This window comes from Lipophrys pholis (assembly GCF_963383615.2).
Source record: "Lipophrys pholis genome assembly, chromosome: 18".
NCBI lineage: Eukaryota > Metazoa > Chordata > Actinopteri > Blenniiformes > Blenniidae > Lipophrys > Lipophrys pholis.
The window spans coordinates 25,905,791-25,920,523 of record NC_137646.1 but is presented as its reverse complement, the minus strand read 5'-3'; the positions used below and the strand labels follow the sequence as shown (position 1 = coordinate 25,920,523).

Below are 14,733 nucleotides of genomic sequence, written 5' to 3'. Positions count from 1 at the left end.
AACAATGTTCTAGAAGTCGTGAACGTTTCAGAATTCTAGAACATTCCAAAAGTCTAGAACTCTTCAGAATCCCAGAAAATTCCAAAAGTCTAGAACTCTTCAGAACTCTAGAATGTTCCAGATTTCAACAATGTTCTAGAAGTCGAGAACATTTCAGAATTCTAGAGGTAAAACATCTGAAACACTCCAGGATATTAGATTTCAATGTATTTAAAAAGAAGATCAATAACTGGACTGGGTGTCGGTTTCAAAGATTTTTAATAAAAAACAAACAAACAAATAAATGTATATTTCGTAAACAACAAACCAACATATAAGCAACGCGGTCCTTTGACATTCGGTTCCGTCGTTCACACATCAAAGTACCAAACAAAGTTCAGCGTCAGACTGAGTCAGTTTGAATCGAAGCTTTACAGGAAGTGTCAGGGAGGAAATACTTCAGTTTCATCAGAAATCTAATTAAAACGTTTAAACAAAAAGTAAAGACACAAAGTACACACATTTTACTTCACAACATTGAAGAAGTGAAGAAACTTACAGTCACAGAAAAGAACTTTTGTTCATAAAGTTTGTTGAAGTACAGTAAACAATTTTTGCTCGTAGTCAGTATAAGAGTTCCAGAGAGGAAAGTTTAAGAACTAGTTAAGATAAAGTATTGTAATATTAAATACACGTTTCTGAAAAATGAATCCATACATTTATATTTACAATGTTTTAAAAGTACTAGCCTTTAGCGAGGTGATGATCCCGACGCATGACGTCAGGTTTGATCTCTTACGAGTACATTGTGCAGTACTGGACCCAATACTGGTATCGGACAAATACAAGTTTGAGGTTCGTTGAGCAAAGTAACGAGCAGACAGTCGGTTCAACACAAAACTACAGGAGGGAAAAAGTATCATTTGTATAAATCCTGATAAAACAAACTGGAACCGTGAAGCTCAGGTCCAGAGGAACCAAACAACACCGGAGAAATAAACAATGGTTGGTTGGTCTGCCCTGAACACCGGGGGGAGTCGGTGACGTCGTGAGGACGGTGACGGGTGTTGAGAATGGTTCAGGACAGATCCGGGTGTTGAGGACGGTTCCGGGTGTTGAGGACAGTTCGGGGTGTTGAGGACAGTTCCGGGTGTTGAGGACGGTTCCGGGTGTTGAGGACGGTTCCGGGTGTTGAGGACGGTTCCGGATGTTGAGGACGGTTCCGGGTGTTGAGGACGGTTCCGGGTGTTGAGGACAGTTCCGGATGTTGAGGACAGTTCCGGGTGTTGAGGACAGTTCCAGATGTCGAGGACGGTTCGGGGTGTCGAGGACAGTTCGGGGTGTTGAGGACGGTTCCGGGTGTTGAGGACAGTTCCGGATGTTGAGGACGGTTCCGGGTGTTGAGGACAGTTCCGGGTGTTGACGACCGTTCAGGACAGTTCCAGATGTTGAGGATGGTTCCGGGTGTTGAGGATGGTTCTGGGTGTTGAGGACGGTTCTGGGTGTTGAGGACTGTTCTGGGTGTTGAGGACGATTCAGGACGGTTCTGGGTGTTGAGGACGATTCAGGACGGTTCCGGGTGTTGAGGATGGTTCCGGGTGTTGAGGAGGATCAGAAGGAGAAAGGAGAGAAGGGGAGGACGGAGGACGGCGCTTCAGGGGAGGACAGCAGCAGATCGCCCCACGGAGACTCGTCCAGGCTGATGTCCACGAAGGGATCGCTGGAGCAAACTGCTGAACGGACAAAAAGACAAATCAGCCTGTTGTGATGAGGAACGTCTGGAAACACACTTCTTCCACTGCCGGGCCCCTGGTTCAACGTTTCTTTTCACGCTCTGCGTCTTGTTCTCTGTTTGTGGTGTATTCCTGCGGCGCCGTTACAGCGCCACCTGTCGGCCTGGCACGTGTACTACATCACCCTGAGCATGGATCTCCATCTCACCTGGGTTGTTGTTGTTTTCGTTCTGCTGCTGCCCGTCGGGATCCAGCAGCAGGTTGATGCTGCTCAGTGGGCCGCTTGTCACGTCGCCGGACATCGCACCGCCGCTGTCACTAGGGGGCGATGTCTCACCGCCGTTCGTCCGGACCGGAGGATCGCCTGGCAGGCAAAGCCGAGGAATGATGAGAAAATGCTGAGTCAACAGAAAAACGGTTGTAAAGCTGAGTTTCGACTGGAATCTCGAAAATTCTGATAAAAATTTTTTTTTAAGTTTATTCTCAGATTAAAATGCAAAAAAAAAGTAAAATAAATAACAAGCATAAGAGAAAAGATTTTAAGAATTCCGATTAAAGGAAAAAAAAAAAAAGAAAGAAAAAAGGAAAAAAAATAAAATAAAAAAAATTCAGATTAAAAAAAAAAAAAAAAAAAGTCAGGATTCTATTTTTCTTCTCAGGAATTAATGTCAAACGATTAAAAGAAAAAAAAGTGATTGGAGTCAGATTTCTGATCTGTTTACTCTGGATTCTGAGTGTCGGGACAGGATTGTGAGGAAAGTTGGAAATTTAGGAAGAAAAATGAGAAAAAAAAAGATGAGAAATGTTAAATTTTAATCAGAATTATGAGGTTTAAAATAATCTAAATGAAACAAGAGAGATTCCATCATTTCGTGAATTATGAGGAAGTTATCCTGAAAAATAAAGTCACAGAATTTAGACAAAAAAAAAAAAAAAAAAAAGAATTCATGAGAAAACTCAGACTTTTAAAGAAAAAAGATGAAATAAAACATTCGAATTCTTCCTGATTTAATTCTCAGAGAAAGAGAAAAGAATTATTCTGAGAATTCTTGGAGAAAAAAAACAGTCCAGATGTTGATGCTTTGTGTTCTGGAGCTTTGTGAGGTTGTTTAGTGGACAGGGACTCATAACGACAGCAGGTTTCCCTTCATACCGCCGCCGTCGCCGCCGCCATCGCCGCCGCCGTCGCCGCCGCCCGGCTCCCGGAGCTGCAGGCTCCCGTTGGTCACGGCCGGAGGTGAAGGCTCCTCGCTGGACTGGAGATCTTTGGGACTTGGTCGTTCTGACAAATCGAACCGGTTTCCAACATTTCAGGAAAGAAAAAGAAAAAGACTGTAGTTACCATTTTGGGCCACCAGAGGGCGATGTTTGTTTTATAATGAAGCCACACACACATGCAGCAGAGAACAAGGAGCTCGAAACATCAACAATGTTCAGACGTTCTGGTGGACAAACCACCAAGCTGGAGTTTCATTACGGTGACTGTCAAAATAAAACTAGTAAGTTGGATTGTTATTATAGTGACTGTCAAAATAAAACTAGTAAGTTGGATTGTTATTATAGTGACTGTCAAAATAAAACTACCAAGTTGGATTGTTATTATAGTGACTGTCAAAATAAAACTACCAAGTTGGATTGTTATTATAGTGACTGTCAAAATAAAACTACCAAGTTTGAAGTTGGACTGTCAAAAGAAAACTACCAAGTTCGAAGTTGGACTGTCAAAAGAAAACTACCAAGTTGGATTGATATTATAGTGACTGTCAAAATAAAACTACCAAGTTGGCTTGTTATTATAGTGACTGTCAAAATAAAACTACCAAGTTGGCTTGTTATTATAGTGACTGTCAAAAGAAAACTACCAAGTTGGAAGTTGGACTGGCAAAATAAAAGCACCGAGTCCCAGGAGAATGACTGGGCGTCGTGAGGAAACTTTGTTCTGATTGGCTCTACTGAGCATGTGCAGAAGAACTCGTTACTACCAACATGGTCACAGGACCAGGACCTGGACTTTCCGAAAAGTAGCTTTTCCCCCCGTTTCCACTGAGACGGGATCAGAGCGTTTTCAAAAAGTTGTGTTTTCGCCTGTTTCCATGGAGACAGAGTCAGAGCGTTTTCAAAGCTGTTCTGTTTCCCCTCGTTTCCACGGAAACGGAACTCATTGTCGGTGGCTCTGAGCACCGTTGTGGCGTGAACGGACGCCCAAAACGCTACGGACGTTTTGCACGACCACGTGACCCGAGCGGCGGCGGGACGCTCACCCAGGTCGTCCAGGTAAACGGCTTCAAAGGTGCCGGCGGGCTGGTGGAGGTCGCCGGGCGGAGCCTGGCGCTGCAGTTCAAACGAGTAGGTCTGGACGGAAAGAAGAAAAGGCCACGATGAAACCCGACACCCAGACCGCTGGTGAGGCAGAACGAGGTGTGAGGGTCTTCGTCTTACTTTGGAGGCTTTCCGCAGGAAGTAGAGGATGACACACAGGACGATGATCACCACCACGATCAACGCCAGGATCACATAACCTGGAACAGGACGGATAGAGAAAAATACAAACACACTGTTTGTGTAACTGTGAATGAATCCTTCAGTCAAACACGCGTAAAGCTAATGGCTACCTAGCTACAGAGGCTAAAATGGCTAAAGTGAGAAAATCTGTTAAAAACAAAAATAAAAACATTCTTGATTTTTTTTTTAATATATGTAAATTGTACCTATGATGCTTTATGAAATCAAATTAAGTTTTTGTATGTATCATCATCATCATCATCATCTTACCCCAGGATGAAGAACCTCCACCGTAAGGAGACGCTGAAACAAACAAACAGAAGGTAAACAACAGTCGTCAGTTGAGACGCAGCAACTGACACAACACGTATAATAACAACCAACTGCATGTTGTTATGACAATTAATCTCCAAGTAACCACTATCTATATCTATATCTATAATCTCTATCTATATTCATATCTCTATATCATAATCTATATCTATTATCTATGTCTATAATGTATATCTATTATCTATAATCTATATCTATAATCTATATCTATAATCTCTATCTATATTCATATCTCTATATCATAATCTATATCTATTATCTATGTCTATAATGTATATCTATTATCTATAATCTATATCTATAATCTATATCTATTATCTATAATCTATATCTATAATCTATATCTATAATCTATAATGTATATCTATTATCTATAATCTATATCTATAATCTATATCTATAATCTATAACTATAATTTATATCTCTATCTCTATATTCTATATCTATAATCGTAATTTATATCTATAATCTATAATCTATATCTATAATCTCTATCTATATTCATATCTCTATATCATAATCTATATCTATTATCTATGTCTATAATGTATATCTATTATCTATAATCTATATCTATGATCTATAATCTATAATGTATATCTATTATCTATAATCAATATCTATAATCTATATCTATAATCTATATCTATAATTTATATCTCTATCTCTATATTCTATATCTATAATCGTAATTTATATCTATAATCGTAATTTATATCTATATTTATAATCTATATCTCTAGATAAATCACTTCATTTTGACAATGTTTTCTTTTATTTCTAAGTTTGATTTATACAGATGAAATGTCTTTACCGAGTATAAATATACTTTCAAATAGAATAAGTGTCTGTTACTGATCAGTGTCTGTTACTGATCTATCAGTGTCTGTTACTGATCAGTGTCTGTTACTGATCAGTGTCTGTTATTGGTCTATAAGTGTCTGTTACTGATGGCGGTGAGGTGGACCTCCTATGAAAACATGACTCCAGGTGAAGCGGTGAGGCCGTTTGGTGTCAGTTGTGGTTTTCGACAGACAGGAAGAGAAAGTCGGGCACAGCCGCCGCTCCGTACTCGCTGTTGACGAAGTGACGTTGGTCTCCATGGTAACCGTCGCCATGCGAGGCCCCGGGGTCCCGCTATGCGGGGGGTGGGGGGCGGTCCCCGTCGTCACGGCAGCCTCCCCGTCTGTACCCTGTGAAGGAAGTCTTGTTGGTTTTCAAAACTCACGATCAGGAAACAAGTGAACTTCTAGTTGCAGCGTTCTGATTGGCCGACGCTGCAGTTCTGCGTTCAAACGGACTTCCTGATTGGTGCGTGACGCCAGGAAGTGGTACTGTACTGCTAATTCATCCCCAGTGGTTGAATAACGACTCTTTAATAGTCGCCTCCATCTTTTGTTTGGTAAATCTGAGTCTGAGTTTTTAAAGGAAATAAGAGAATAAAGGGGCAAAACATTGATAAAGGGGAGAAAATGAAAAAACTGCAGGACAATAAAAAAAATTTAGAAAAATGTGAGAACAATGGAAATAAATTAGAAAACGGGAAATTAAAAACAATAAAAAATTTAAATAGGGGAACAATGGAAAGAAATGGGGAAGAAATGGGGGAATAATGGAAAATGTAAAAAAATAATCTAATCTAATCTTTGGTCGTGGGCGTGAGACCAGTTCAAGGACGACCATTGCCATGGCGACCAGTGAGGGGTATCAGTGGCTGTGACCTGCGGCGGCGAACTGACCAATAGAAATGAAGTAAGGACTGGTGTACTGATGGACGCTCGTCCCTCATTGGTGCTTAGCAGCCAGGAGGACAGGACGGGTCGGGGACGTCTCTGTCCAACACTTTAACGAGTCGCAGACAGAAACGGTTTGTCGTGTTCACGTTACCGTAGCGTCCTCAGTCGTGGAGGCGGGACTCTGGGCCGACGCCCCGGGTGATGAAGGCCCGCCGTCTCCGTCGTAGGAGGGTTCCACGTTCTGAGTCGTCATGTTGACGCCTGTGAGAGACAAGGTGAGACGGTCTGAGCTCAGGTTCTGGACCACAACGAGGCCACGCTTCAAAATCTGGTCCAGACTGGGAGTCATGACTCCACGGAGCAACATTGACTGTCAAAATAAAAGCACCAAGTCCCAGGAGAGTCTGGACTGGGAGTCATGACACCACGGAGCAACATTGACTGTCAAAATAAAAGCACCAAGTCCCAGGAGAATCTGGAGTGGGAGTCATGACACCACGGAGCAACATTGACTGTCAAAATAAAAGCACCAAGTCCCAGGAGAGTCTGGACCGGGAGTCATGACACCACGGAGCAACATTGACTGTCAAAATAAAAGCACCAAGTCCCAGGAGAATCTGGACTGGGAGTCATGACACCACGGAGCAACATTGACTGTCAAAATAAAAGCACCAAGTCCCAGGAGAATCTGGACTGGGAGTCATGACACCACGGAGCAACATTGACTGTCAAAATAAAAGCACCAAGTCCCAGGAGAATCTGGAGTGGGAGTCATGACACCACGGAGCAACATTGACTGTCAAAATAAAAGCACCAAGTCCCAGGTGAATCTGGACTGGGAGTCATGTCAACACGGAGGAAACTTTGTTCTGATAGTCTCTACTGAGCATGTGCAGAAGAACTAGTTACTACCAAATTCAGAGCTTTTCAAAAAGTTGCGTTTTCCCCTGTTCCCATGAATTTTAAGTTTAAGGGAGACAGAGTATTTTTGAAAAGTTGTGCTCTCTCAGCTCGTTCACAACAACTAGTTGCTCCCACCTTCTGGTTTGTTTGTAAACATCTGGACTTTGGCGAGATCGATTTAGGAAACTGCAGCTTGGAAATGAGTGACGATGGTCGAGTTTTGGATTCTGTGAACTACGAAGTAACAAATACCCTCTGCCTTTACAAAATACCGTGTTTTCCAGACTGTAAGGTCGCCGCTGTACCTTCAGCCTCGATGCTGACATCCTCACTGCCTGGAGACACCGTCGCTCCATGTCGCCCTCTGGAGGCCAAGGAAATGACCAGAACTGCAACGGTAAGAGGAAGGGAAGTCAAAGGTTAGTACTCATGTCGGTACTCGGTATCGGAAAGCAGCTAAAGGTGAGTACTCATGTCGGTACTCGGTATCGGAAAGCAGCTAAAGGTGAGTACTCATATCAGTACTTGGTATCGACAAGCAGCTAAAGGTTAGTACTCATATCAGTACTTGGTATCGGCAAGCAGCTAAAGGTGAGTACTCATATCAGTACTCGGTATCTGTGAGTGACCAAAGGTTAGTACTGGTATCGGTACTTGGTATCAGCAAGTAGCTCAAGGTTAGTCCTTTTATTGGTTCTTGATATTGGCTAGTAGCTAAAGGTTAGTTCTTGTATCAGTACTCGGTATTGGCTTGTAGCTAAAGATTAGTACTTGTATCGGTACCCGGTATTGGCTTGTAGCTAAAGGTTAGTACTCATATCAGTACTTGGTATCGGCTTGTAGCTAAAGGTTAGTACTTGTATCGGTACTCGTTATCGGCTTGTAGCTAAAGGTTAGTACTCATATCAGTACTTGGTATCGGCTTGTAGCTAAAGGTTAGTACTCATATCAGAACTTGGTATCGGCTTGTAGCTAAAGGTTAGTACTTGTATCGGTACTCGTTATCGGCTTGTAGCTAAAGGTTAGTACTCATATCGGTACACGATATCGGTTAGTAGCTAAAGGCGAGTACTCCTACTTGCCTTTCAAGAAGTGGTATCGGTGCGTCTGTATTTACAATACTTCCTGTATGCAGTAAAGTCCTACAAGTCTTTCGACGGGCTGTGAAGTTTTCGTGCTGCTTCAAGACTGAATCTTGAATTTCACTCTGAACGGAGCCGCGGCGTTCGTCAGATCAAGAACCTGAGAGGAACCCGCGGAACCCGCCGTCGTTTCTACGCCGTCGTTTCTACGCCGTCGTTTTCTGGAGGCGGCGGTTGTTGAAACTCACCGATGCAGCAGAGACGACTCCACGGCTTCATGCTCGGGCTCTTTGGTGGCGACGTCGACGTTTCAGTTTCCTTATTCTGTTCCTTTTTGTCACCGCCGCCTTCCTCTCACTCGTCAACACCTCCAACTACCCCCCCAACCCCACCCCGCCCCCACCCCTCCCGCCTTTTACTCTCCTCCGTCACTCAGTTTCCTCTGTTCCTTCTCTCATGAGGAAACTCTTGACGCCACATGAAAGAATACTTCAGAGTACACGCTTCTGTTCTGTATACACGCTGTAGGAGTCGGACCCGAGTTCTTTTTTTGGCCCGTTTGAACCTCGAGCATCAACCGCTGGGATAAAGCGCAGCGAAGTACTGATACCATTAAAAAAAAAAAATTTGTACAAGTACGAGTACCAACCTTTCAGTACTTGCAGATACACAGAGTGACAGAACCAGCAGATGGCAGTGATGCTTCATTCACAGATGCAAACTGCCGTTAAACCCAAAAGAAGAAGACATAGAGTACTGGTATTTAGCTACTTGGCGATACCGAGTACTGCTACGAGTACTAACCTTTACCTACTTGCCAATACTGAGCATCGACATGAGTACCAATCTTTAGCTAATTACCGATACAGAGTATTAGTACAAATGTTTGGGTACTTGTCCATACAGAGTGCCTGTATGACTACTAACCTTTAGATACTTGCCGATACCGAGTACCGATACAAGCACTAACATTTAGATACTTCCCAATACAGAGTACTGAGACGACTACTAACCTTTAGATACTTCCTGATACAGAGTACTGATAGGAGTACTAATCTTTAGATACTTGCCGATACCGAGTACCGATACAAGCACTAACATTTAGATACTTCCCAATACAGAGTACTGAGACGATTACTAACCTTTAGATACTTGCCAATACCGAGTGCTGATACAAGTACTAACCTTTAGCTACGTACCTATACCGAGTATTAATACAAAGGTTTAGGTACTTGTCAATACCGACTACCGATACAAGTACTAAACTTAACCTACTGGCCGATACCGAGTATCAGTATAAATACTAACCTTTAGCTACTTAATGATCCTGAGTACCGATACAAACACTAACCTTTAGCTACTTGTCTGTACGGAGTACCGATACAAGTACTAACCTTTAGCTACTTGTCTATACGGAGTACCGATACAAGTACTAACCTTTAGCTACTTGTCTATACGGAGTACCGATACAAGTACTAACCTTTAGCTACTTGCTGATACCGAGTACCGATACGAGCACTAACTTTTAGCTACTTACCTATACCGAATATTAAAACAAAGGTTTAAGTACTTGTCAATACCGACTACCAATACAAGTACTAAACTTAACCTACTGGCCGATACCGAGTATCAGTACAAAGTACTGCTAATTGTATCTTATGTTGCATTGATGAACTTTCTATGAGGATTCAGGACGATAAACGTTTCATTACTTTCCAGATGTTTTGCACCTGGTTTGAACAGATTCGCCCCATTTCCTTCAAATATTTTACCTTCTAGCTGTTTTAACCTTTTTTAAAAGTATCTTTTTTTTTCCATTTCAAAACGTTTTTCTTTAAGAAATTCTAGTTATTTCAGTATTTTTTTAGCTCGTTTTTCTCATTTCTTGCAGTTTTCGCTCTTTGAGTGTTGAGAGTACTTTAAAAAGACGGTTGTGTAAACAGACAGAAAATAAGATGGATGTTTATGGAGGCGCCACTTTGTGAAAGCTTCGGCGAGCCTCCGTCTGCACTGCTTCACACCGTCAATCTCAGGAAGTGACTCACCGACCGCAGACTCGGGTCGGCACAGGATGCTGGTTTCTGGCTTCTCGCCTCCGCAGCTCTTTCTTTTCACTCCTGTCAGAATAAAAGCCTCTCCATGCAGCGTGAAGAAAAACTCGAGACTTTCTACAGAGTATGACGTTTTTTCGGGGGGGCTTTTTAGAAAAATGAATATCGTGTGTGTATGTGTGTGTGGGGTTTCAATAGTAAAACAAACAACAGCACCCACTAGTGGCCCAACATGTTAAGTACATAATTCTCATTGATTCTGCTACTGCTATATGGAGTATGAATCAGGCTTTATGGCTTTTAATAAGTACCTATAACTGTACTCGGTATCGGGCAAGTAGCTAAAGATTTGTACTGGTATTGGTACACGGTATCGGCAAGTAGGTAAAAGTTAGTACTGGTATCGGTACTCGGTTTCGGCAAGTAGCTAAGGGTTTGTACAGGTATTGGTACACGGTATCACCAAGTAGCTAAAGGTTGTACTCAGTATAGGTAAGTATGTAAAAGTTAGTACTGGTATCATTACTCATATCTGCAAGTAGCTGAAGGATTGTACTGGCATCGGTACCCGGTATCGGCAAGTACCTAAGGGTTTGTACTGGTATCGGCAAGGAGCTAAAGGTTTGTAGTGTATTGGTACTCGGTATCGGCAAGTAGCTAAAGGTTAGTACTGGTATCACTCCCCGGTATCGGAAAGTAGCTAAGGGTTTGTAGTGTATTGGTACTCTGTAACACCAAGTAGCTAAAGGTTAGCACTGGTATCGGTACTCGGTATCGGCATGTAGTTAAATGTTAGCACTGGTATCGGTACTCGGTATCGGCATGTAGTTAAATGTTAGCACTGGTATCGGTACTCGGTATCGGCATGTAGTTAAATGTTAGCACTGGTATCGGTACTCAGTATCGACATGTAGTTAAATGTTAGCACTGGTATCGGTACTCGGTATCGACATGTAGTTAAATGTTAGCACTGGTATCGGTACTCGGTATCGACATGTAGTTAAATGTTAGCACTGGTATCGGTACTCGGTATCGGCATGTAGTTAAATGTTAGCACTGGTATCGGTACTCGGTATCGACATGTAGTTAAATGTTAGCACTGGTATCGGTACTCGGTATCGGCATGTAGTTAAATGTTAGCACTGGTATCGGTACTCGGTATCGGCATGTAGTTAAATGTTAGCACTGGTATCGGTACTCGGTATCGGCATGTAGTTAAATGTTAGCACTGGTATCGGTACTCGGTATCGACATGTAGTTAAATGTTAGCACTGGTATCGGTACTCGGTATCGACATGTAGTTAAATGTTAGCACTGGTATCGGTACTCGGTATCGGCATGTAGTTAAATGTTAGCACTGGTATCGGTACTCGGTATCGGCATGTAGTTAAATGTTACAACTGGTATCGGTACTCGGTATCGGCATGTAGTTAAATGTTACAACTGGTATCTGTACTTGGTATCAGCAAGTAATCTAAGGTTAGTATGGGTATCGGCCAGTAGCTAAAGGTTAGTTTTGGTATCGGTCATCGGTATTGGCAAGTATCTAAATCTTAGTTCTCGTCCTTTTAAAAAGCGGTATCGGTGCGTCTCCCGTCCCCCATGATGGACAAAGAAACAACCTCCTTCTCTTCCCATGAGTTTATTTAGTCATCAGGGTGAAAATATGGAGAAAAAACCCAAACAAAACAATTTTCTATACGTTCTATGTGCCTGTTTTGTCTGGAACCTCAACGTACTGCTGCGTGTCGTGACCAGGACTCGCATGAAAAAGAGATTATTAATCTCATCAAGGTTTCTTGTGCACGGGGATTCGTCCTCACGTCAAAGGTTCTACTGTTTGTTTCCTACATTTGTTCTAGTTGACGATTATCACTGTTCTCGCCGTTTCTTTACTTTCTCTGAGCAAAGTACCGGACGAAGGTTCTGTTTGTGTCCACGTGTATTTATATATTCATTCATTGGTTTGTACGTATTTGACCAACGTTTGGCAAAAAATATCGACCCGAATTGCATGAAACTTTCAGGGATAATTTGGGTCCATTCAAGGACGGTTCCATAACATCTTGAGAGTGATTGGGTCAAAGGTCAAGGAAAGGCCAAAAAAGTATTTTCGTTGTAACGCGGTCGGTTTTAATCCGATTGATGTTAAACTGACGCCAAAATCTTCAGTTTTCAATTCCCGATCCTCTGACGTGTCACACGTCACACGGAAATCCCCAAACCACCGCAGGAGTGGTGGATCAAATGACCTTGTAATCCATTGGTTTCCACGGTGACAAATGTGGCACTAGCGAAGGCCCGCGGTACTGTATTTTGTGCCGTGCGCCGGCGTTCTCCCTCGTCTCGATGGCGGCTGCCTCGTGCGCCATTACCTCGCTTCAAAACGTTTGCGCGACGACGCTCTTGGAGCCCCAGGCCCGTGCGGCGGCGGGAGGACGGGAGCGCTAGGCTACACGTTGTCGTCGTCCTGCCTCGGGCAGTCGTGCGGATAGTGCTGACACACGTCAAAGGTGCCAAGCGACAGGTTGTGCAGGCAGCACGCCGCCAGGATGATCATCACCACGCGGTCCAAGCGGGTGGTCTGAAGGTCCCGCAGGCGCTTCCACCGGCACTTCATCCGGCCGAACGCCTGCGCCACGATGCTCGTGCCCTGGCCTAGCTTTGTATTCCTTTTCACGTCCGCGTCGCTCAGCGTCCCGTCGTCGCGCGCCGGCGTCACGACGAAGGGGAACGCCTGCTCGGCGTAGGCGCCGTCCCCCAACAAGAGGTACTCCCCCATCTTCTCCTGCCATTCCGGATAGAAATGCGACTCCGTCAACATCCGGGCGTCCCGCACCGTCCCCGGCAGCCCGGCAAAGACGTCCACGAAGCGCCCCTGCTCGTTGACGATCCCCTGGAGGAGGACGGAGTAGTAGGACCTGTGATTCATGAAGTCCCCGCCCCTCTCCGAAGGCCGCTGGAGCTTGATGTGGCAGCCGTCGATCACGCCGATGACCCGGTCCAGTCCGCAGATGCGACGGAAGGCGACCGCCGAAGTTCTCTTCTGGGAGCCGTTTGGCCAGGAGATGAAGTCCGAGCCGAGGCCCAGCATGACGGTGAGCACCTGGTGCGTGACCCTGTGCACCGACGACTGCGACACGTCGAACTTGTCGGACAGCGCCCTGAGGCCGCTGCGGTTGGCCATGAACCAGAGGAACATCAGCAACTTCTTGGGAGCCGGTATCGGCGGCACTCCCTGGCTGTGCTCGCTCTTCAGCCCGCCCTCCTGGAGCTTCGTCAGGAGATACTCGTATTGGTACTTGGCGATTCTGAAGTGGCGGGTGAACGCGTGGTCGTCCATGTTCAGCATGGCCTCCCACTCGGTTCCCGCCCTCGGGCTGATCGTCCGCCGGGACTGAAGCAAAGCCAAGATGGCCGCCCTGTTGAAAGAGACACACTGACGTCAGTACTTCAGCTCTCAACGAAATGAACGACACGGAAGGGTTGACGGACGAGAAGCGAAGGGAACGTTCCCGTTTCCCTGATTGATCCGTTTGGCCGTCTGGGAACGTTCCCCGAACTCTGGTCTGGATCCAACATCTCTTGTCCTCTTGAACATGTCGGTCTCGGTTTTCATGTAACGCTCTGTCCAGTCGGCGGAGGAAGAGGACGTTAGGCAGAGCGCAACGGGAGACGAGGAGTAGAGAGGAAGAGGAAGAGAGGAAGACTAATTGATATCTGGTCTGATTAGCCACGAGCTAATTAGCCTTTAGCCACCACGGGCGGAAACTTTATCTTTCTGCGTCTGCTTCTTCTGATTGGCAAGGTTAGCTTTGTTTGTTTACTACCCAGAATGCATTGCGCTCTTCATCATGCCCTCTCACCTCCAAGACCAGAGATCTCGTTAGATCCGGTCCAGAATTCATGTCGCCCAAATAAAACGTTTTTTCCCTGAAGAGACGAGGGTCAAGACACTCCAGAACTATTTGTTCATGTTTCAGTTTATTAAAACAATGAAGAAGTCACCAGATGTGGTCACGTGCGAAGTGAAGGGTTAAGTTTCCTCCCAGCGCTGTCAAAATCCCGCGTTCACGACATTCAAACGGGCTGAAAAGCGCGCGTACCTCCGTCGCTTCCGGTTCTCCTCGTGCAGATTCTGCACGTGCAGCAGGTATCTGGCCTGTAGCTGTTTGTACCGGCCGAGAACCGCCACCAGAGCGGCTTTCTGCGAGGCGTCCATCGCGCCCTGCAGCTCGTGAACCAAACAAAGCGGCTCGTTCCACAACATCCGGCTCTTTCCGGAAGTGACGTGAGGCGCGGACCGCACGTCAACGTCGCCGCCATATTGGACAAGGCAAATCGTCAGAATCAGAAGAAAATCTATTTATCCTGTTTATTCTTCTTCTTATTAATATCAATAACAATAAAATA

The 14,733-nt window shown here is 44.6% G+C and overlaps 2 protein-coding genes across 5 annotated transcripts; both read right to left on the bottom strand.

Annotated features, from left to right (window-relative positions):
* Window positions 1-241: 241 nt before the first annotated feature.
* LOC308123416 (uncharacterized protein) lies at window positions 242-8,659 on the bottom strand. Of its 4 annotated transcripts, none has more exons than XM_080485903.1 (10): window positions 8,518-8,659; window positions 7,460-7,576; window positions 6,436-6,545; window positions 5,621-5,741; window positions 4,485-4,517; window positions 4,152-4,231; window positions 3,974-4,064; window positions 2,866-2,994; window positions 1,921-2,076; window positions 242-1,712 (listed from the first exon to the last, which is right to left on the bottom strand). In XM_080485903.1, the coding sequence occupies exons 1-10, from the start codon at window positions 8,546-8,548 to the stop codon at window positions 1,591-1,593; spliced, it is 990 nt and encodes a 329-aa protein (XP_080342029.1). In that variant the 5' UTR covers window positions 8,549-8,659; the 3' UTR covers window positions 242-1,590. The 4 variants fall into 4 exon arrangements, with proteins under 4 accessions (XP_080342029.1, XP_080342030.1, XP_080342031.1 ...); XM_080485904.1 differs by having other exon boundaries at window positions 242-1,709; window positions 8,518-8,623; XM_080485905.1 differs by having other exon boundaries at window positions 7,493-7,576; window positions 8,518-8,623.
* Window positions 8,660-11,953: 3,294 nt separating this feature from the next.
* LOC308123415 (uncharacterized protein) lies at window positions 11,954-14,586 on the bottom strand. The gene is made up of 2 exons (XM_080485902.1): window positions 14,427-14,586; window positions 11,954-13,742 (listed from the first exon to the last, which is right to left on the bottom strand). The coding sequence occupies exons 1-2, from the start codon at window positions 14,540-14,542 to the stop codon at window positions 12,773-12,775; spliced, it is 1,086 nt and encodes a 361-aa protein (XP_080342028.1). The 5' UTR covers window positions 14,543-14,586; the 3' UTR covers window positions 11,954-12,772.
* Window positions 14,587-14,733: the final 147 nt, after the last annotated feature.

What these genes read in the sequence shown, in the direction of transcription:
- LOC308123416 (XM_080485903.1), bottom strand. Translation starts at nt 8,548, where the DNA reads ATGAAGCCGTGGAGTCGTCTCTGCTGCATCG. An exon ending in CCACGACTGAGGACGCTACG is followed by an intron (nt 5,742 to 6,435) that starts GTAACGTGAACA and finishes CTTCCTTCACAG; the next exon opens with GGTACAGACGGGGAGGCTGC. An exon ending in CGTTTACCTGGACGACCTGG is followed by an intron (nt 2,995 to 3,973) that starts GTGAGCGTCCCG and finishes TCGATTTGTCAG; the next exon opens with AACGACCAAGTCCCAAAGAT.
- LOC308123415 (XM_080485902.1), bottom strand. Translation starts at nt 14,542, where the DNA reads ATGGACGCCTCGCAGAAAGCCGCTCTGGTGGCGGTTCTCGGCCGGTAC. An exon ending in GAGAACCGGAAGCGACGGAG is followed by an intron (nt 13,743 to 14,426) that starts GTACGCGCGCTT and finishes CTCTTTCAACAG; the next exon opens with GGCGGCCATCTTGGCTTTGC.